Source organism: Drosophila elegans, unplaced genomic scaffold, assembly GCF_018152505.1.
Source record: "Drosophila elegans isolate 14027-0461.03 unplaced genomic scaffold, ASM1815250v1 contig_476, whole genome shotgun sequence".
In the NCBI taxonomy this organism is placed as follows: domain Eukaryota; kingdom Metazoa; phylum Arthropoda; class Insecta; order Diptera; family Drosophilidae; genus Drosophila; species Drosophila elegans.
In genome coordinates, this window is record NW_024545863.1 from 17,412,273 (window position 1) to 17,434,370 (window position 22,098).

Below are 22,098 nucleotides of genomic sequence, written 5' to 3' on the forward strand. Positions count from 1 at the left end.
GGGCAAGCATAATTTATTTAATTTGTATGAGCTTTCTGCGTTACATGATTTGCCCACGGGAAATCTCTTTGCAAGTGATCATCAACATTAAACGATCATATTTTGGTGATATTTATGTGATAAGCAACCGGCAACTGGGCCCAAAGTGTCAAGAGTGGCGAGGCCTATTCGAAAATTACAGCATCGCATACCCACATATTTACGCAATGAGACGGGATGCCAGACGGGATCGGGGAAGGGATGGGTTCGTGGATGGTGCTGGGACCGAAATGAGACTGGGGAATGGGCCTGGCCAATTTGTCGATGAGTTGGGTAAATATTAAAGGAGAAAGTGCCGCCGTCAGTTGGGCCAAAAGTTTTGTACCGGCGTTGTTTTTCTTTTTGGAAATATTTTTGCACCGGTTACATATTGTTTAATTATTTGCACAAAAAGAGAGTGAGTTCAGGTGCAGTCGTCCCAATTTCCTCAAGTGTCGATAATTTATGCAAATATGTTCACTAATAGTTATGCAAACGGACATTTAGTTGTGTTTACTCATTTGGATTTCCCCACGAGTGGCACTATCAATGTCAGTTTTGGACTGCCCAAAATTAAAAACTAAATTATTCGGCTTAGCAACGACAATTATTCAAGTTATTTAATATTTATGTCAGCTGCATATGACAATAAAAAAATTTAATTAAAGTTTGCTTTATGCTTTAACCGTGATTTGATTTTAAATATTGGCATTCCGTTGGATCAAAGTCAACACTATTTGATATTGGCTCCGTGTGAATTTCGCAAACACTTTCAAGATCTAGGTGAACATATTGACCCATAGACCTTGTTCATAGCATAGTTTATAGAACCAACAGGAAGTAATGTCTAAGTGACTTTAAAATAGGTGTAATCGTTTTTCTCCACTTTGAGTTTCAAATTCGGTTTCCGAAAGCTAAAATATATAAATAAAAATACAAGATAACATAATAATTAAGTAATCATATTTTCCTCACATATTTTACTTCGAAGGCCAAGGCTCTTCAGACTTTGATCGATTTGTTTTTTTTTTTTTTTTGGCGTATGACCAAGCTGCTGGCGCCATAGAGGCAACTCGGTATGTGGTTTATTGCATGCTAATGACCAGGAGGAAAATTTTAATTGCAAACTGCAAACGTTTATTTCAGCAGCTTACATTAAATGCTTCCCCTCAACTTTGGAATTAGGTGTTGAAACCCAGTTCCAGAAGTGTTTTCGAATCGGTGATTTCGTATTGCTTTTGGTTATTGGTTAACTTTTTGCAAGGTGTCTGTCTTTTGGCGATCGTGGTGACATGTAAGCCCATATGCCTACATTAATTGCATTTCAAATAGGTTTCCGATGGCCTTGGGAAGTTGGCATGCTGGCACGTGATCCTTTTTATTGCCGAGCTACGAAAATTTATGGTACGCTCACTTTGCCGATATGCATTAACCTACCGATTAATTTCAATATTGCACCGGATATTTGAACAACTATAAAATTAATAAAAGGAAGTATATATATTTTGAAGACATCTTTAGTGACGGTTTTAAAGTAAAATGTAAACTTATTGTAAAATCAAATTGGCTTTATCGTCGCCTTTAAAATACCGTTTTTTCATGCTAAATAAAGAGGTTTTAATTTAACGTAAATTCGTGTTTTTCAAAAAACGTAAGATATTGTAACTTTTGTAAGATTTTAAATTTCTCCCTTTCGTTCTGTGGTTGTGAACCCAAAAAGTCGAAAAGTACCTTTTAAATCGGCCCAATACATAATAAGGTGCTTTATTTGAAGATTTGAACTCGTAACTGCTATTTCAAACTATTTATATCAACGACTCATAAAAATAGACAAATTTGGCTACTAAGTAGCTAAAGAGGCAAAACTGCTAGCGATATTCAAGCTAAAACATATCGATAGCACACACATCGGCTAGCATTGCTTGCCTATCCCGATTTGGTCACACTATTTTATCGTACTGTGTTTTTGCTGGACAAATATCGCGTCGTATTTTTATTTCGTCACAAGAAAAGGGCATTAGAAACCCATTAAAACGATAGAATTGACTTAAATTTAGTGACAAACGGCAGATAATAACACAATGGGTCGTCGCTGCTGCGTGGCCACCTGCCCGTCGACGTCGCGTCTGCTGGAGCACCACGGCGTGACGTACCACTCCTTCCCCCTGGATCCCATCATCCGGGCCATTTGGATCAAGAACTCGCGCATCAGCCTGGAGCGCCAGATCACCAAGAGCGTCCTCGTCTGCTCGCGCCACTTCCGCCGCCTGGACTTCAACACGATCCGCAATGGCAAGTATCTGCTCAAGCCGCGCGTCTTTCCCACCGTCTTCCCGTGGGGTAAAATGGACTCCTCGGAGATCGAGGCGGACCACCGGGCACTGCAGCACGCCAGCGTGGAGGGCACGACGGGGGCACCGGGAACTGCTCAATCGTCAGCCAACGAGGATGTGATCAAAGCCACGGTGGATCAAATAGTGGCACAAATCCTGGCGGAGACGGCCGAACGCAATGCCGCTGCTGCCGCGGCTGCTGCGGAGAAGGCCAGAAAAGAGCAGGAGGAGAAGGCTTCAGGAAAAACAACTGCTGAAGCCAACAAAGATGCAACCAAGACAGTTGTGGAGGAATCCCCGGCTACTCCTGGACCCTCGACCGGTGAAGCTGCAGCCCCGGCGGCCGAAACTCCCTCCAACTCGAACTCGCCGCTTCCCGGCTCACCGGCCAAGTACAGCAACCCACACAACCTGACCATCGGCGCCCGTCTGGAGGCCCTGAGTGTGGAGGGCAACTGGTTGCCCGCCCGCATCGTCGAAGTCAACGAGACGGAGCAGACGCTGCTCGTGCGCTTCGAGCGCAACCACAAGCTGAAGGTGTCGCCGTCGACAAACGGCAGCTTCCAGGAGTGGATGGCCATCAAGTCGGAGCGTCTGAGGCAGCGCCTCAGCACCCGCATCCTGCCCGTCTTCGAGCTGGATGAGAAGTGCATGGCCCGCTGGTCGGGGCCGCGCAAGTTCCCGGGCACCATTCGCAAGCTGCTGGGCAACGACACCTACGAGGTGCTCTTCGACGACGGCTACATCAAGAACGTGCGCGCCGTGCACATGAACAAGCTGCCCAAGCAGCTGCCAGCCGTCCAGGCACCGGATGTGGCCGCCTCCAAGGTGCCCATTACTGTTGGAACCCCCGTTGCCACTGTATCTCTGGCCCCCAAAAGAGCCAGCACAGGCAGCGGTAGTGGAGCCAGCGGCGTCTCGAGCAGCAAGAAGAGCAAGACCACGCCACAGCGCAGGGATTGGCCGCTACTCGACATGGCCAGCCTGGATATATGTAAGTTGGTCCGGGGCAGCAGAAAACGGAAGTCAATATGTCTTACCCTTAAGTTAAGTTCTTGTGAAATAGTTTCCTTTCCCCTTTCCTTTCGGCTTTATAAAACAAGCTTGACCTTAAATTACATTACTTAGATGTATTAAAAATTGGTATATCAAATTAATAAGTAATCAAAACTATAAATCGTTTATTTGTTTTAATGAAGTCAGTATACTATATATTAAGTTTATAAATATAAATTTCGATGAGAGAAATTTAAGAAATAATTATAAGATTTTGGCTGTTAAAATACCCTAATGTATTTCTTTTGAAACCCATAATAAGCGATTCTTAATTAACCTTTGCATTCTGCATCCAACAGCTTCCCTGGGCCTTCCAGAGATTCCGCACGATGGTGAGTGGACGTGCCACTGGGTGAACGACCAGCCGATCGGAACCGAGGGCTTCCTGATCGTGGGCGAGCACCAGAAGCCGACGGTTATCGTGCAGGACTGGCGCCTGCCGCCCGGATGGATCAAACACATGTATCAGCGCTCAAATGTGCTCGGCAAGTGGGATGTCATTTTGGTTTCGCCCAGCGGCAAGCGTTTCCGCTCCAAGTCCGACTTGAAGTTGTTCCTCGAGTCGCAGGATTTGGTCTACAATCCGGATGTGTATGACTTCAGCATTCATCGTCGCCGGGCCAAGGACATCAATGCGTATGTATACACCCACGACTACAATCCGCAGCCACCGCCCAAGCCCAGGTCCATGGATGTGTCAATGGACTCCACGCTGGACCAGAGTAACACAACGCAATCCTCGTTGCCTTCTACCCCGATGCCGGTTAAAGAAAGTCAGTACATGGAGGCCCCGGTGGCCTCGCTTATGCCGCCAGCAGAGCTAATGTCGCCGCAAGCTCACCTCACCGATGAGGCAAAGGCCAAGACAACCCCAGAACTACTGGAAGCCATTGAGGGAGGTCAAGCTCAACTGCTACAAGGAGATCCTCCTCTCGTGGAGAATGGATTTGGTAAGTCGAAATATAAGAAATCCATTTTTAAAGTTATTTTGTTAACCTAATTTCAAATTTAATATTTCACTTTCTGTTTACCAAATTCTTATCTATTTTAATTTAAAATTTCAACTATTTCGTCATTAATTAAAATAACTATTATTATTTTGTGCTTCAGCTTTTATTGGCGGTCTGAAGGTCCAAATCCAGGACAATCTGTATGTATGTCCGCGCGAAGGTTGCGGCAAGACATATCGCAAGGAGGACTTTTTGCTTATCCATATTCGCCATTATCATAAGGAGTTCGCCGAGTAAGTGCCTTGTATACAAAACCATTGATAGATTATATCTTAATTTGTCTTAACAGATACGTGAGCCACTGCCCCAAGATGCAGGAACTGGCAGTCAAGCGTACGCATCCCTCATCCATCGAGCAGGGCGATGCGGTGCCCAAGAACCAAATACCAAACCAGCAATTCTTTGCCAAGCTGCACCAGCAGGATATGCAGCAATCGAGGTCATTTAAACGTCAATCGCTCCCAGCTACGGTCACATCCCCCGGAACGCCGGGAACTCCACCTGGAATATCGCCTTCTAAAGGACTTTTATCTCCCAAGATGGAGCCACCAGCCACAATGACGCCCACTGTTGAGAGTGGCATTAAAAAAGAAGATGTTACCCTGGAGGCTGGAGCTGCCTTCTCGGTGAACTCCTCCCTAAATCGCTCCTGCAAGCGGGCTCGTTTCTCGCCCACCAAACGCCCCTCTGGCTCGAGAAAGAGCAACCGTCAGCGCTCTCAGCGTCGCAGCAATTTAACGGACAGCCTGGCTGGTCATTCCTTGAACGAACCAGACGCGGAAGAGACGCGACAATCCTTCAACACGCCCACTCCGGATGGACGCAGCGATCCGAAGAAACGACGAGTTGGTGCGGCAGCCACTCCAATCACCTCGATTGACTCACCAGCCACAGGAGACTCGATATCCACGCCGTCGTCTAATGACCAGGCGGACATTAATGCGGCTCTGGCGCCCCCGCCTGCGGATGTACTCAGCAAAGCTCCGCAGTACATCAAGGAGAACGGCGAACTAATCCGAATCGTGCGTATGCGGCAGGAGGAGATCATCAACTGCATCTGCGAGTACGGCGAGGAGGACGGTCTGATGATCCAGTGCGAGTTGTGTCTGTGCTGGCAGCATGGCGCCTGCAACGGCATCGTCAAGGAGTCGGATGTGCCGGACAAGTACGTTTGCTACATCTGTCGCAATCCGCAGAGGGGACGAGATTCCATGAGGTTTAAGCACGACCAGGACTGGCTGTTCGAAGGCAAACTGCCGGCGGCCGCCTACCACAAACCAAATCCACAGGCCACTAAGCAATCCGAGATACTGAAGCGGTCACACACTCTAACCGGCAATTTACTGGACGCCAGGCGATCCATGCACTCGCTGCTGGTGAAGATCAACATTGCCCGCAACCGCTGTCACCCGAAGCTCTACCTCTGGGCTAAAAAGTGGGACGAGGACAACGTGGATGCTTCTGCTGTGACGCCTGTTAAACGCACAAAGACGGAGCAACCTGACCTTCCAAATGTTCCGCAACCAGAGGCCGCTATCGATCCCGAGGAGTGCCAGTACCGCCTAATAGAGCACGTGAAGGTACAGCAGGCTTTGGTCATGAATCGGCTCGATGACATCGAGGCGGAAATGAATGGTTAGTAGTCCCAGACTCACATTGCATATGAAAAAGTATCAAATTTAATTCTTTTTAGAACTTGAAAAAGAGGACGACCTCGAGGACTTAAAAGATGGGGACATCTCTACCACCAAAGAGGCCCTCGCAACGTTCATCAAGGAGCTTGAGACAATGAAGCGCCTCGCCAAGCTCAACCAGGTGGCCAATCTGAAGCAAACCCTTAAGGAATCTGCCCCCAATCAGTAACCATTTCATTTAAGAAGTTTTAAAGTAATGGAGAGTCATGGAAATGGATTGATTCCATGATTGATATCTAGAATTTTTAGATGAAAGGCCAAATTGCTTCTTTTGTTGCTATCCTTTATTTCCTAGATGCAGAATTTTACTCTTCCCTGTACAATCCCAGAATATAATAGAATTTTGAATTGAAAGTCAGTCTTAATTTGCAGTAAATTTGTAATTTAATGGTTTATTAGAGAGCCAAGCTGTTCGTTGTGAGAAGCTACACTCCAAGATCTAGCCATGTTATTCAAACCGGGACGTGGTTGGCAGTAATGTCTCGTTGGAGTTATCTTTGCATGATAGCTCTCCTCATCGTGATGTCCGATGAAGAGGAGACTTCTTCCATCGGCCCACAGATGAGTGTATCTACGACAACGAAGAAGGCAATTGTCTACCGCTCCCGATATCCTTATGTAGTCTCTATCGGTGAGAACTTAAAAGGATACTACAAGCACCTCTGCGTGGGCGTTATCATTTCGGATGAGTTTGTGCTTACTGCGGCCCACTGCATCAAATCGAAGAAGACTCCGCCACCAAGAATGTTTGTGGCCGCTGGCGCCGATATGCTCAACAGTCAAAAGCAAACCCGCTTTTTCGTCGTCGAAGTACGGTGGCATCCCAAGTTTAAGTTGCTTCAAGGCCACGACATTGGCGTCTTAAGGGTCTTCCCGAAATTCCAGCTGGACAATATTCGATTCCGGAGTATTAGCTTCACAGTCAAGCCGCAACAGGAGAGTGGCATAAGGGCCAATCTAATTGGCTGGGGACGTGTGAAGATCAGCATGCGAATAGGCATTCAGGAGATTCCCTTTCAGACGATCGAAAACGATGTGTGTAAGAGGAAGCACCGATTTGTGTTCCTCACTGGAACAGACATCTGTGCAATACACTTGAGAGGATCCAAAGGACCCTGCGATGTGAGTGGAAAACATACAGATATATGCAGAAAAAAAGTATTCAATCTGATCTATTCGAGGACACATTAGGGAATTTTACAGAAATCTCTTCCAACAATATTCAAATTTCAATTCGTCCTAAGAATTTAGCGAGCTTTAACCTACCGCAAAGTATTCAATTAATTTAAAAAAAAAGCGTTGATTACAAAATTTGAAAAAAATCAACAGTGTCTGACTTTTTTGATAATGTCATTATTTTTTTTTATAATTTTAATTTTAGTCAAATTATTAGTAGCACGATTAAATATATAAAATATCAACGCAGCATTACTCCATGAGTTCAAATCTTTAAATTGTGATTTAATGTTTTCGGAGTGTTTCCAAGTAAATTTTCTCCAGCTTGATAAATACTTTACTGCAATGATTTTAAATTTAATAATTTATTTTGGCAGAAAGGGATTCCTGGTACACGAAACCGACACAACTATTTTAAGTACTAATATTAACTTTTCCTATACTACAAATTTGTGCTTTAGGGAGACTCGGGAGGTCCTTTGGTGAGCGTCGTGAAAGAGAAGCTCTACGGCTTACTTTCCTACGGAAGAAAGGCCTGCACGCCATTGAAGCCGTATGCTTTCACTCGTGTTAGCATATACTCGGACTGGATTAAAAAAACCATGGAAGAAATGAAAGTACATATTGTAAGGGTTAATCGAACTAGATGGTATGATTTGAGAAGCGGTGCGCTTAAAAAAGTAAAAATAATTAAATAAATCCAACAGAGAACGGCTGGACGTTTTTATTTGTACTGTACATAAGCCAAAGGAGATTGCCTTTAAATGTCTGTTCAGAAAAAAACAAATTATCAATAAAGCTCGATTAATTTTTAAATAAAAAGGAATAATTTATATTTACTGGTGTCTATATGTGCATTTTTACATGTGCGCGGCGTTTTTTGGGTCATAGAATAATGGACTAATCAAAATTTTAATTATTTCTGAAATCCGTTTTTGAAATGATAATATTTCTGGATCTCAGAAAATTTGAGCAGAAGATGTGTAAGTATTTGACAGTTATAATTCTAAAACGAAGGAGATTTAAACATTGATGTTTCGTCGATATTGCATATAGGTGTGAATGGCCTGTTATCCGATTCACTTTCGTGCCGATAAGTATCGCCATGTTATCAGTATGAGCTTTTTGGCCAGTAGGTGGCGCAGCTATTCCATCCCTAGGTTAGCGTTTATCAAGAAATCAAAACAAAACCCAAGCAACAATTGTATATAAAATAAAACCTTCTGCAGTCTCATTTTTATTCCGTAAGTGATCGCTCATGTAGAACCCCCACCAGAATCGCAATGTGGTCAAGGATTTACAAATTGTTTCGTCCTCCCAGACACTTCGAAATGCCCGATTCACCGCCGTCGGCCAGCAATTGTGAGCAGGCTTTGATCCAGCTGAAGAACTTTGGGTACGCCTTTGACGGAGGTGAGTGGATGCTGATGGATGCCAGCCATAGTTGATACAACCATCAAGATGATCATTAATCCCCATCTTCTCCTGCAGACGGAGTCCTGCGCAAAATCGATCCCGCCACAGGAGAACCCGGCACGGAGCAGTTTTCCTATAACGTCAGCAACGATGCCAACGAGAACGAGAATCACTACCAGAAACTGGCCAACGTATGTACCGGGTTTCTTCTTAAGGGACTACTTGGGTTTTCCAAAAAATTAATTTATTTTGTATATTTTTTAATAGCTGAATTTGCCTTAATTTTACCTCAAAATGTTAAGTCCATGGGATCTATACTCTCGTAGATATTGGCTAGTCCTCTCTAAACTTATTTTCCCAATTTTGTATACATTCTTAAGATGACCAAATATTCGGATTAAAAACGTGATTTAAATATTTTATTTATAACCAATTTAAAAATGAGAAAAAATATGTCTTTTAATGGTGTTGTTTTTTTATCTTTGATAATCACATGATCCAACGCATTAAAAAAAGCTTTGCTCTTCTTAAAAATATAATTTCATTTCTAAAACATTTTTGAATCGTTACAAAAAACGAAATATTTATTTATATTATTAATTTAATATTAACTTTGCCCCATTTTGGTTTTAAAGATACTTTTTAAGGTCTTCCGTTATCTCTATCTTTGTTTTTTAATTTCTTTCGCAATTTATACATTATAGACTTAGTTACTCTAATAAAATGAATTATAATGTTAACCGAAGTATAATTTATTTTAGAATTTTTAAGAAGTTTCATCTCTTTTAAGTCAATACCGGAATTAATTAATAAATTAGTATTTTTGTATTGTTTTTAGCAAATCCCGGAAATTGTCTACGCTCTGCTTGAGAAAAATGGTCTAAGTCGTACCTATATTCCATTAAACAAGGCTCCAGAGCGTTCGTCCTTTATCTACTCGCAGCCGGCAAAGTTGTCGCAGTCCAAGAAGTTGTTAGTCCTTATCCATGGCAGTGGACTTGTTAAGGCAGGCCAATGGGCCAGAAGGTTTGTATGATACCAAATTATAAGAGTCACATGCATATGAGCCACTATACACGGTGCAAGACAAATAATTTGTTAATGTGGGTAATGTTTAAATAGTTACAATACTTTTTTTGAGTTTAAATTTTCTAAATGGGCGACCACATTCTAAAAAAAATTCAAAACTTTTGAGAAATTTTGACCTTTGTAAATTAGGTGTCCCACTGAAAGATTTTGACTCTATTTATGGTAATTTTATTTTTATTTCTTATTGGAACCGCTTAAGACATTATTTAGTCATGAAAATGACTCATTTAAAGTATATAAGCTTTAAGGGAAAAATACATTTAATAAACGGAACTTTGTGAATCTAGAGCAAAGGTTATCAGAGTTTTTCAGTCGAGCATATAGTGGAATTTTTGAAGCCTCTTGAAACCCATTAAAACTGCAATAAGTAATTGCTCTCTTGGGAACATGTTTTGAGAATTTATAAACTTATTTAATTATAGCTTAATCATAAACAACTCGCTGGACCACGGCTCTCAGCTGCCTTATGTGCGTCAGGCGCAGAAGCTCGGATACGATCTGCTTATCACAAATACCAACGATTGTACACGATTCTACAATGGAAAGGATCATTTAATCGAGGGCCTTGAAACTCCTCTAAAGCACACAAAGTATGTGTGGAAAAACATTGTGTTGCCCTCGAAACCGGAGAGTGTGGCTATCGTGGCCCACAGCTATGGTGGCTGCCTGACATTAGATCTTGTAAGAATAAATATTACAAAAAAATAAATTGTGATATCATATAATTAAACAATTACTCTTTATAGGTTGAAAACTTTTTGGATTTCTTTAAGGAATCTGTTTTTGCGATTGCCTTTACGGATGCGGTCATGGGGAGTCCCCAGTCCAAATACAGGGATTACATGTGTGATGTAACCTGCGATTGGGTCGCCAGCAATACACCTTTGGATACACCCGTCTCACAGTCGAAGAAAAGCATCCGAAGGGTTTCCGCTGGACACACCAAACATGAGTGGACCTCTTATTCGGCCATCGATTCCATATTCAAGTTCATTGAGGAAAAGTATGAGCATCGCCAGAACAAGAAATAACAGCCCCAAATCTACTTGTTAAAGAATTTTTGTACTTTCCTTGTGTAGAAAATATCTCGGAGATGTGAATATAAATTATATTTTTACCGCCTGCGTCCATCTGACACTGATCCCTTTTCTCTAAGGACAAGCGCAAACTATCGATTTGCAATGCATAAATCAAGCCAGTGGTCAGTGTCCGAATGTGTCACTAACACTTACATCAGGGCAATTTAATTTGATTTTCGGCACTTTGGCACATTCCGTGTGAGTTAATCATATTGATGGCTGATGTATTGCCAGCGATAAAACAAAAGTCTCCCGCTTGGCCCATCAGCTCAGTAAAAAGCGACGTCCGAGACCAAAACAAATCCCCCAACGAAGGGCGGATAAGGAAGGGCTGTCAGCTTGGCAGCTGCATCAAATTCCTTGGGGTTTCCTCTGAAGACCATTTTCCATGAGCTGGTTACCCCTGCTTTTTTCTGGTCCATATCGCTTAACTAAATACGTCATAAAAAGGAAACGGGTTTTTTTCCATGCCTCAATGGGGATAAACATTCAGAAATGCATTGAGTTTATTAAGGGTTTAATCATTGCTTTGAAAACTTAACTTTTAAACAGATTGTAGAAACTATTTTCATTAATATCTTTGGCTTAAAAGTACGCAAATTTATTCGAAATTATTCGTGTTTTAGTGTTTTAGAAAATATATTAATACTTTGGCTTCAGACAGGGAAATCTTAGTTATTTAAACAAAATTGAAGCCAAAAAAGAGTGGAAAAAATACGAACCATGTTTATTTTTGCAAAATATTAAAAAAAAAATGACAAAATGTAATTTTTAATTTAAAAAACATATCTAATTATTAACATTTTTTTAAATCAACAATAAATTTTTATAACTTATGTTATCAATTTTTATTATAGAAAATTAAAAATAATTATTGCTTCTCAGATACATACGTTAGAGATATAACCATTTTTAAAACCGTTAGGCTACTGAAAATGTTTTGTACTTTCTGCTTCCAAAATGAACCTAAAACAGATAGCCCATTAAAATATCACTTATTTCTAAAGAGAGGTGCATCAAATAAAATCTTATTTCAGAGATAAAAGTAAAGTTTAGTAATGGAAGAATGACAGCTGATTAATTATGTGGGAACATTCATAATCCCCTTTGTGAAACTTTAAAGACTTTGGCTCACCTTCAGCCGTACAGTTTTCATTTGGCAGGAGCACAAAAAGTGCAACCAGGATATAAGTGAAAGAGATGGAGAAAGGGATGAGGAAAGAGACGGAGACGCTTGTCTTTAGCCTTAAAACGAACTTAATACCCACAAAGTGAACCAGGACCCAAACTCAAATAGCAAGAAGGCCCGAGAACGTTGAGAGTGGGTGGCCAGTGGATGAGCAGTGGGATGTGGCAGGGTCCTGGCAACCCTACAACTTCGCCAGGACCCTCCACCTCGCCCCCAGGATGCGGATACCGCCCACTACCACTCCCACTTCCACTCCCGTATACATTATCGCTGTCATGGCCGCAGTCATGGCTTCTGCTCCACCTTAGACATTTTTATATGTATTCAACATCGTTGTCGTCGTCGTCCTATGGCAGCTTGCTATCTACACTTTGACTCCACGGCACCCTACACCCACACACACACCCATGCACACGCACACACACCCATACACACACACACAGCCGACAAGGATGGCATCATGTGGCTTAGAGCGAGAGGGCCGAGGTTCGTGGCGCCGTCGCCAGCAAAAAGCTTTGCACGAGTTCAGGAATGGGTCATGCGCCTGGAGCCCGCATCTAACATATATAACTCGGAGATGTACACGCAGATAATACATACGGCAGGGCAGTAAATAAGCCGAGGCTGCCTATGTAGTCGTCCATTGGTTAAGTAAATAAAAACAAATGCCTCAGCTTTGGTGACATTTTACTTTAAAGTCGAACCCAATTCGCTTACAATGCTCCCCATGCCGGAAGGTCCTCGTGTCCTTAACATCACACCACAAAACAATGTCGAGCAATTACTTAAAATAATCCTTTTGCATGTGGTTATTTGATCAAATCTTAAACGGCAACGCATCCCTTACATGTCTCAGATGGCCAAGGATTTGAACTCCGTAATCCCAAACCCTTTAACTATAGGATTTCTTGCACATCAATTGCTTGAAATAAAGTTGCTAAAGATTTTCATTTTAGATTGTATAGACATTTATTTTGCATTTGTTTTTTGAGTTTTTTTATTTGTTTAGCCTGTGATATATGGACTTTCGCTTTGTACAATTTAGTTTAACAGCTTTTAAATTTAAATCCAAGGGTTTTATTAACCATAGACCAAAACCTTAGAAATAACGAAATTTTTATGTCATCTATTTAAATCCTGAACTAGAGTTTTATCGCTTTTAAATATAATTATAATTGCATTTGTACTTTAAATTATTAATTGTTCGAGAATTTGAAAGTTTTTTTATTTAAGTTGTCTTAAAATATTAAATATAATTTAGTTTGCTATCAATCCAATTGAAACGGTTCTCATATCTTCCCAAAATATAGACAAGTACATTGTCATTAATATAATCCCCCTTGGTTGTAAATCGAGTTATATCTTTTACTCAATTCCGATCAACCAAACTAATGAATATCTTCATAAATCAAAACTCAAAATCGTTTTTTTTTCTTTTTTTTTTTTTCATTTTTTAGAGAAAAATTGTGCGCTTGCAATTTCCGTTATAAGGAAATATTATTGTACGTTACTTTATTGCTTGAAAAGTTCAAGCGATGTCATTCAAAAAGCCATAAATAATAATGTTTTCCAATAAATGTTCACATGTGAGTGGGCACACCAGGCGGTGGGTGAGCTGGTGAGTGTGGGTTAAAGCATTCAGGACGAGGACACACACATGCCAGGATCCCAATACCAATCCCAGTCCATGCGATACCTCCCAGAGAATGACCGTCCGTTGTTGAACCTTGGCTTCACTGCTCCCTGGATTTTTTCCAACCAACTGTTAAGACCGACCCCCCCACAGATCTCATAACTTACAAGGTCATTTCATTGCACGCAACCATTAAGAATTTTTCCGTTTTTTTCCGCCGAGATATTCTGGCATTTTTCGTTGTATAATTTAATTCTCGTGTGTGACGAATTTTTATGGCTGACAAATGATTGATGCGATTCTGCCACTTCCTGTAAATATCATTAAAAGTGCCCTTCAAGGCAAAGGGTCCCGAACAGCTTACTCTGCGGAAGTTTAAAGTTTCGTTTCTCCTTGTTAAGGACCACAATTGTCTGGCCATTGTAAAATGGCAAAGTGCTGAAATGCAGGTTTAACGCAGAAATAATACCAAATAAGATTAGATAGCATTGTGTCTTCGAGCAATGTCCTTTTGGCGGTGGGGCAATGGTGGTTGAGGCCCAAAAAGAAAAACAAATAATGTTACAAATTGCAGCATTTGCACCCCTTTAGCTAGACAAACGCACAAGCGCCGTGGAACAATGGTCTTTCAACTTTTTCTGCTTTCCAAATTGTACAAATATACATTTTTTGAAAATTTGTCTTGGAAAATTTTGTTTAAGAATAATAAATTTGTATGATAACTTTTCGTATATATATTTTATATAGATATTCTTAGATTAAGTTCCATATCTAGGGCTTAAGACATAATTCATTCAATTGTTTTTAATTTAGATACAATTTTATTTTTTCTCAGCACTTTGCTCCACTGTTCATTGGAGGTGGCGAAAAAATTGTAAAATTCAAACTCTTCCGCCGCCCCGAGAAAACACAAATCACGGGGAAATGCAATAACAAAGGGAAACCCTCTGGACGCAGAGTGTTCAAGTTATTTGCGGTTTATGTCCTTGTTGCTGCTCCTTTATTCATGTCGCTGAGGCGACAAAAAGGACCTTAAAGCCAATAAAACGATTTTTTCGTCTCTATCTATGAATTGTAAATGCCTTGCCGAAAAAGGACAATTGAAGTGGCCGCGTCCGCTGACAGCTCCGCATGGGTCTCAGCTCCTTTCCCTTCGCGATTTAAGATAATAGTATCATCAACGCCACTTCAGTACTCCCCCAACCCAATGTACAATATCCACGGAGGGCAGGATTTGTCTGGGTCCGGGGTCTAAGGACTTACTTTGGCATAGGCGTTGCTTGGGTCCTGGCCAATGGCTTCGGGATTTGGGTTCGGGCTTCGATGATAACAACTTTGGCGGCTAATTTGCATGGGACAGCGGCGGGGGTCGCTAAGAAAACTTTAAGCGTTTTTAAGTTCTTTTGCATCGAGTGACAGATTCTTCACGCACATTTAAAAAACATTTAAAAAACCATTAAATGTTTTTTTTCACTTTTTTCCACTTTTTTTTTCCACTTTTTTTTTGTTTGTCTGCATCACACCCCCCAATTTTTTGGGAATTCTTCCTTTTTATTTTTTATTTGTTTTCTGGGCTTTTCATTGTTGTTTCATTGTTGTTGTGGTGCCAGTTGCTGCCTTGGCGGTGCTCTCTAATCTTTGCGCCATTTATTTACACTTGATTAACACGCGACTGACATTTGTTTGACTTTCGCTTCTCCCTGTTGAAATTAAAATGCGAAACCCGCTTTGCACAAAAAATATGAACTTTACTGGGGAAGTGTAACACTTTTAAACACCCTTTGTCATTGAGGTGTTGAAATTGTTTATTGGTTGGTAAATATGTTTAGAGTTTAGAGAAACATCATATTTTATTCACATTTACTAAAATAATATATTAATATTTCCTTAATATTTAAATATATACCAAGTCATAGCCTGCTTACAAAGCTTGCGTTAAAGATTTGTACAGTCTTTACTTAACATAACTTTTTTAATGCCCAAAAAAACCTTGGAATATTTATAATAAATATTCAACTGATTTAACAAAACAAAAACACCAGTAAAAAATATTTCTCTATATATATGCTTACAAAATCCTACAAAAAACAATAATACCCACCTAAATAAGTGTATATAAAAGTATGGCTCCTGTGTGACACATTTTCTGTGGGTCTGCCTTTTTGGCTTCTGCTTCACATTTTGCGCTGTACAAAAATTATTCATTTGTGGAAAATTGTGACGTTGGTCGGTCCATGGCCGCAGGCCAAACTGATTAATAAACCAAACGTCAAATGCGCACAATGGCCACGCATCACCGGAGTCAAAGTTTGAGCCGGAGCAAGAGCCACCACTCCGTGGCATCCGGAGCAAGAACAGGACCCCATGACCAGGATAAGGGCGACCGCAGCTGTCAACCGTGTGTCACACACAAATGTGGCCGAAAAGGGGGCGACTGAGATATTCATAAAACGAGGCGGAACTTTCTTACAAGTGCAAGTAGGCATTCGCATTGTTCTCGACTTGACTTTTCCCAGATCCCGGCGACTCGCATTCCATCTTGGTTCCGTTCGAGGGCGTTGGCGTTGGCAGTGTCATTGTCATCCGCCGGGTCACAGCTGGTTGCTATTTGGCCAGCAAATTATTTACATATTAAAAAATCTCTAACAATGGCCATTTGATTTTCTTTGTGGTACATTTTTTATAGGGAAATGGGAAAAAATATGGCTTGCAGTTCAAGGTCAATGCTAGTTTAAAGCAAACTCTGAAAGGCATACATTTTAAAACTTTTATTGAATTATAAGTATTATTTAAAATTTTAGATCTTAATAATATATATATAAATTAATTTCTATCACTTGTATACATTTTTTTAACTCTTTGGACAGCAGCAATACTTGATTACATGAAAACCTGGAAGGAAGAATTAGAATTTCCTCAACTTATGGAATTGTATCCATACCCAGACTTTAGCAAAAATATTAAATTAATTTCTGAAACATAGCTTTATTTATTTTCTTAAATATATCATTATTGTTCGATAGCGCAGCCCCACACATTCCGTAAAGGTCCCTAGGGCACGAAATCGAGTTCTGATTTACATATAAACATGAAGATTTATACCATTACGCCCACATACTCAAGGCGACCATAAAAATGATAAAAAAAAGCAGTGTACTGCGTACTTTGTGTGTGCTTTCGATTTGATTTTGACTTGGGAAATTCCCTCCACTAATGTTTCCACGTTTAATGGTTTTGTTTATGGAGTGTTTAGTGATTTCTTCGTTCCGAAACAATACAGAAAAAGCTTAGTTGACTGCCTTACAAATGTCCTGCAGGCAAGTTTGCTGGTCAAACATATCGAGGCCATGACGAATTGACCACTACCCTGTGATATGATGAGGAAGAACGATTGAAGCATCATTTATCATTTTTATAGCTTCGTTTTTTTAGAGAGGGTAAGAAATAGTTCTTAAAGAGAAGCAAAATAAACATTTTTCTTTATTTCTTGGCCTTCCTTTCCCCAAATGAAATTATTCAAAAATGTTGCCCAATTTTCAAATTCAATTTGTCAATCATAAATTTCACGCTCTCTTAAAATAAATTTGCTGGCAATTGAAAAATTTCAAGTGCCTGTGTCAAACAAGGTTTTCCTTTCAATGTGTTGAAGCATTCTGGTTTTTTGCAACAATTTATGGGCAAACTTTTCGGGGTTTGGTCTGTCAGAGTTAAGCATCGGCCTCTGCTTTGACACATGACTTGAATGTCAATGGGCAAGGGACACACACCCCCAATGAGCTAAAAAAAAGTAAGGGGAGGGACCGAGGAACTGAGAGTCCTGCGTGCCAGACAATGTCGCGTTAAATTCGCACAAGTTGACGGAAATTTTGCTACTTTGTCTGCTGCAAATTCTAAACTTCTGTTTCGTTTATTTTAGTTTGCCGAGGGGGTTACGCTTTCCTCAACATTTCCCACTCACACACCCCATTCAGCACATAAATAACAAAATTTAAGGACAAAATATCAATATCCACTTTGCGGGACGCCAACTGCATGCGAATGAGTTTATTTTTGGCAGTGGGAAAGTGTCTAGATCCTGAATTGGACACCGCCTGAGCCAAAAATTTCGCATTGCTAATGAAATTCTGTTTCTATTTCTTACTTTTGTTTCCCATTTTTTCTTCTGTGTTATTTTTGCATAATTTCAATTCACTCCTGGCGACAACATATTGCAAAGAACTTGGCATGTTGCGAAATTCGACGCGTTAAAGTTTTCTGAATGCAAAATTTGCAGCTAAATTTGAATGAATTGTTGGGAAAAGTTTTAAAAGCGAAACATCGCTCTTTTTAAGAATTGATATATATTTTTTTGTCTTACATATTTCAGAAGCCCATTTCATTTTAATTTTGTTAAGGCTTGAACCTACAAAATTATCTCTGCAAAATGAATAAACTTATGGTTGGAAATCGCATTTAAACATATATTTTTCTTTAAAAAGATTTTATGTGCATTTCTGTGTATTCTTGGACTTTTTTTACATTAAATTTACAACAGTAAAAACCTTGCTGATACCGACATAAAAGCCATGATATTTAAATGCCTTTTATTTTTAAAGCTGCTGGCTAGCCAGGTCCATAAGCCAAATTTAATTTGTTCCTATATGACATTTACGGTCATATTCAAATAACTTCGTTTGCCATACTTCACTGACTTTGATGTCCTTTTGAACTGGGGTTGAAGCTTGTAGCAAAGTGGAAAAGGTTTCGCTAGATTAATTTGGGGTCATGCATATAATATAATTTTTTATGGTGGGAGGGTGGTTGGGAATGGGGGTTCATTTAAACCGCAATCAAGTGGCATAAAGAAGGTTTTTTCATATGAGAAATTATTTATGGCTGAAAATCTCTTCAATGTGTCTCGAAGTCTTAAATCCATTGCGGTGCAGTGGAAGATGATTTAATTTATTGCCATCTTTCTGGGAACATGTGTTCTAACAAAGTTTGCCTAATTAGGGGTAATAGATCTTAATAACTATGTGAAATTTTATGACAAGGGTAACGGGAACACATGCTACTAGCTCAAATGCAAAATAATGTTATAACAAATTAATTTAACTTTAATTTTTGTCTTTGAGTCACATGATATTATATTGCTGAGGTTCTCTTTTAACTATGTTTTGCTCCTTTGCCTCACGATGTTTCTTTAATATGAAAAGGATTTTCGGTTCGCTGTTTTGTTTATATGATGGCTCCTCCATTTTTGGTCTTAGGCCTAGAATATTAAGAAACCGCCTGGCAAATCCTTTGATTCGATTAATTTCTTCTGATCCAGGGACTTCCTGACTTGTCTTTTGGTTTCCTGCTTTAAAATTGATAATCTGTAAAAGCCAGTTTTCAGATTTTATTTCATTATTAGAGTTGGGTAGCCTTCTGGGTATTTCGTGGACGTTATAAAAGTTCCTGTGCTGATCCCTTAAATGTGGCTCCTCAAATAATGGATCCTTATTTCGGGCTGGACATGTACCAGGGTCATCGTGACTTTCTATAAGCCTGTAGTTATAGCTCAAACTCATACTACAAAGTAGCAAGACAATCCCGAAATGACGACGCGTTGACATTGTCACAATCGAAAGTGAACTGTTGGAATTGTTTAATTCGATCAAAATATTTATATATGTTTATTAAACCTTGAACTTGGGACCGGCTAAGCAAACTTGTGGCTAACAGCTGGCCACGCTTAAATGAGTTTCTTGAAATATTTGCCTTTAATGCAGTATTTACATCTGCAAGTATGTGAAAAAATATTCTAGTCTGCGACGGTCTTGGTGTTTTTCCCAAATTTTTTCGACCCAGCTTGGACACAGACCACGTAACTGCCATTTGTGGTAGATGGGCTGTCCTCCCTTCCTCAACCTTTTTTCCCCAGGGGATCCCAATCCCACTGAATCACTGTAAGTGACACGCGTGCCCCTCCACACAATCACCCACCGCGAATTTGTGAATTTCGTTACCTCATGAAACCGAAACTGACATGAATTCGAAAAGCGTTTCGGGGCGAACATTAACACATTTATTTTCCATTCCGTAGGTTGTCCCCTGTCGCCTCTCTCGTCAAGTGTGGGTTGAATAATTTTTTAAGTGACTTCTTTTATTTGCATTTAGAAGCGTTTAAAAAAAGTCAACTGGGACTTGCGGGTACGTTTATGTGAATACATTTAGCATTTTAAGGAAGTTGTGGGTAGCTCTTGTGGTGGTGGATATATACTTTTTCAAAAAAAAAAAGCTAAGAGGTAAAGTGTTTTCATCTTTGTTGTGGATTCTATTTTGGCTTAATTTTGAAAACGTCTTTATTGCCTGAACTATAGATATTTTAATTTAAGATTGAAGTTTGTATATATATAATAACATTATATTTAAAAACCCGCATTTCAACCCTACCTTTGTATACCCTGAAATTCCTTGGGTATACTTTTTAAAGGACACCCGCTCACCAGGTTCATAAAAACTATTCGACGCTGGCATTTCAGCAAAAAGAGGCGGAAGATGGCTACATGAGGGTTTTCCATTACCCCCTTAGGTGAAATTGTTTCGTGTGCATTGAACATGATTTATTATGACACATAAACAACAGCTTAACTTCCGGGTAACTTACACATATGCCCGTAACACTGTGTGGGTGCTAAAAAAATGAAGAAAAATTGCGAAATGTCTGAGATATTGACTAAAAGCCCTGTCGACAGTAGTGGCAATAGAAGCAGCGGCAACCACATCAATGGCACTTACCTTTTCCGCTTAAACACCCTCAACCTGGGCATAATGGTGACCTTCTCCCCAGCCCCTGCCACCATTCAGTATCCCCTGCGATGCATTTGAAACAGGTTTGTCCCCGGGTTTCCTCTTCCTTCCGCCTTTTATTAGCCAGCAACTTGTTCCTTGGCCGTAACGCTGTTTTTTATGCCATGGAATGGCCCTGGCCCTGGCCATGGATGGCCATGGATGGTCATGCTCACCCGTGCGTCCAGTGGTCATCATTTTTCTTGTCCCACCCGCCTGGTCACCGCCCTCCGGTGTCCTTACAACGAGCAGTTCCCTGTACGAGTCCTCCTCTTTGCTGGCCCTTTGGCTGCAAAAGGGAAATTTATTGTTCTCGCCAGCAGTTTGTGTCAAATGTCCCGAGTGCCTCAGCCTTCAGGTGCGCCGGACAAAGGCCAAAAAGCTGGGGCGAGTGCGAGGGCGAGGGTGTCACATTTGACATTTAAGATGCCGCACAATGGCCTCTCGATGGCGGCTCTAATTTATACGCATCGCCTGCATGTGACACCGCCAACAAGTTTTGAGGGCGCATTTGTCGTTGCCAAAAGTTTTGGCCATTTTTTCGCTCTCCATCTCCATGTCCATATCCATTTGCAATTCCAATGATTTTTATGGCCATGTGAATGGGCTGCCTCCCCACGATTGCCCGGGAAAAAAGAACAACAGAAAAAACTGTTGCATTGACAAATCTAATAAACAAATGACAGCCAGACAATCGGACAACCTGTGTGCAATTGATCGGCGAGGGCTAAATTGCAAGCACATGTTGCGGTGACAGGGGAGTGTATCTAAGTTTGATTTCATTAAATGGATGTGGAATGGGAAGTGGTTAGTTAAAGCAAATGAAAAGAAAATGTGTAAAAAAGCTAATACTATTAAGTGGTAAGGAAAAAATCGCCAAATGCTCAAATACATTGATTAACCAAAAGGGGCTTTATCAATTTAACTATTTGAACTAATTGAATGATAAACAAATAGAAAATTTTTGTAAATGTACATGTTATAACTTATAAAATCAATTGAAGTTCTTAAAGTTGTATATTAGATATAAATTATTCACCTTAACTTAAGTCATTTATTTTATTTGTTTGTCTAACTAAGCATTTCACATAGTTGCTCAAGTCAAAATCTTATTTTTCTTTGTTAATTTTCAAAGCTGTATTTATTTTTCTCATTTTTTATGGGTGAACAAACGTTTACGATATCAATTATGCAGTCAAGCTTTTGCTTTGACTCTTTCTTTCTTCGTATAAGGAAGTCAATTTCACTTGCCTCGCCTTGGTATCATCTTTTTATGGCCTTTTATGCCTTTTTTGCCTTTTATGCTGCCTTGCTGGCTTGGCTGGTTTCTTGGTTAATTGCTAGCTGCACATTGTTCAATTGTTTTATGGTTCATATGCATCTCGCCCACCGACACTCACTTTGTCTAATTGGGTCGCTCATTATATAAAGGGTTTTCTGGAGAAGAGACTGGGGCTGTCAGCCGAGTTCAGTCTTTGACAGCACCGTGCAACGCTCCAGTTTCTGAGATTCCCTTCTTCTATCTTGGATGTATAATCTTTGTTATTAAGCTTGTAAAATTAAGTTCTTGTACTTTTGCTTACCAAAAACGG

At 40.3% G+C, this 22,098-nt stretch overlaps 4 protein-coding genes across 5 annotated transcripts; 3 read left to right on the forward strand and 1 right to left on the reverse strand.

Annotated features, from left to right (window-relative positions):
* Positions 1 to 1,963: 1,963 nt before the first annotated feature.
* Positions 1,964 to 6,465, forward strand: LOC108141572. The gene is made up of 5 exons (XM_017265019.2): positions 1,964 to 3,345; positions 3,707 to 4,357; positions 4,518 to 4,650; positions 4,707 to 6,052; positions 6,111 to 6,465. Exons 1-5 carry the CDS (start codon positions 2,100 to 2,102, stop codon positions 6,278 to 6,280), a joined length of 3,546 nt encoding a protein of 1,181 aa, XP_017120508.1. The 5' UTR covers positions 1,964 to 2,099; the 3' UTR covers positions 6,281 to 6,465.
* Positions 6,466 to 6,563: 98 nt separating this feature from the next.
* Positions 6,564 to 8,028, forward strand: LOC108141573 (chymotrypsin-2). The gene is made up of 2 exons (XM_017265020.2): positions 6,564 to 7,233; positions 7,749 to 8,028. The coding sequence occupies exons 1-2, from the start codon at positions 6,589 to 6,591 to the stop codon at positions 7,983 to 7,985; spliced, it is 882 nt and encodes a 293-aa protein (XP_017120509.1). The 5' UTR covers positions 6,564 to 6,588; the 3' UTR covers positions 7,986 to 8,028.
* Positions 8,029 to 8,424: 396 nt separating this feature from the next.
* LOC108141562 (FAM172 family protein homolog CG10038) lies at positions 8,425 to 10,927 on the forward strand. Of its 2 annotated transcripts, XM_017265008.1 has the most exons (6): positions 8,425 to 8,531; positions 8,609 to 8,700; positions 8,779 to 8,894; positions 9,542 to 9,729; positions 10,215 to 10,473; positions 10,539 to 10,927. In XM_017265008.1, the coding sequence occupies exons 2-6, from the start codon at positions 8,619 to 8,621 to the stop codon at positions 10,821 to 10,823; spliced, it is 930 nt and encodes a 309-aa protein (XP_017120497.1). In that variant the 5' UTR covers positions 8,425 to 8,531; positions 8,609 to 8,618; the 3' UTR covers positions 10,824 to 10,927. The 2 variants fall into 2 exon arrangements, with proteins under 2 accessions (XP_017120497.1, XP_017120496.1); XM_017265007.2 differs by lacking the exon at positions 8,425 to 8,531 and having other exon boundaries at positions 8,540 to 8,700.
* Positions 10,928 to 18,613: 7,686 nt separating this feature from the next.
* On the reverse strand, positions 18,614 to 19,320 carry LOC108141557. The gene has a single exon (XM_017265001.2). The coding sequence runs from the start codon at positions 19,288 to 19,290 to the stop codon at positions 18,808 to 18,810; it is 483 nt and encodes a 160-aa protein (XP_017120490.1). The 5' UTR covers positions 19,291 to 19,320; the 3' UTR covers positions 18,614 to 18,807.
* Positions 19,321 to 22,098: the final 2,778 nt, after the last annotated feature.

Coding starts and splice junctions, on each gene's coding strand:
- LOC108141572 (XM_017265019.2), top strand. CDS start 2,100: ATGGGTCGTCGCTGCTGCGTGGCCACCTGCCCGTCGACGTCGCGTCTG. Junction 3,346..3,706: donor CATGGCCAGCCTGGATATAT/GTAAGTTGGTCC, acceptor TGCATCCAACAG/CTTCCCTGGGCCTTCCAGAG. Junction 6,053..6,110: donor CATCGAGGCGGAAATGAATG/GTTAGTAGTCCC, acceptor AATTCTTTTTAG/AACTTGAAAAAGAGGACGAC.
- LOC108141573 (XM_017265020.2), top strand. CDS start 6,589: ATGTCTCGTTGGAGTTATCTTTGCATGATAGCTCTCCTCATCGTGATG. Junction 7,234..7,748: donor GATCCAAAGGACCCTGCGAT/GTGAGTGGAAAA, acceptor TTTGTGCTTTAG/GGAGACTCGGGAGGTCCTTT.
- LOC108141562 (XM_017265007.2), top strand. CDS start 8,571: ATGTGGTCAAGGATTTACAAATTGTTTCGTCCTCCCAGACACTTCGAA. Junction 9,730..10,214: donor GCAGGCCAATGGGCCAGAAG/GTTTGTATGATA, acceptor ATTTAATTATAG/CTTAATCATAAACAACTCGC. Junction 10,474..10,538: donor GCTGCCTGACATTAGATCTT/GTAAGAATAAAT, acceptor TACTCTTTATAG/GTTGAAAACTTTTTGGATTT.
- LOC108141557 (XM_017265001.2), bottom strand. CDS start 19,290: ATGTCAACGCGTCGTCATTTCGGGATTGTCTTGCTACTTTGTAGTATG.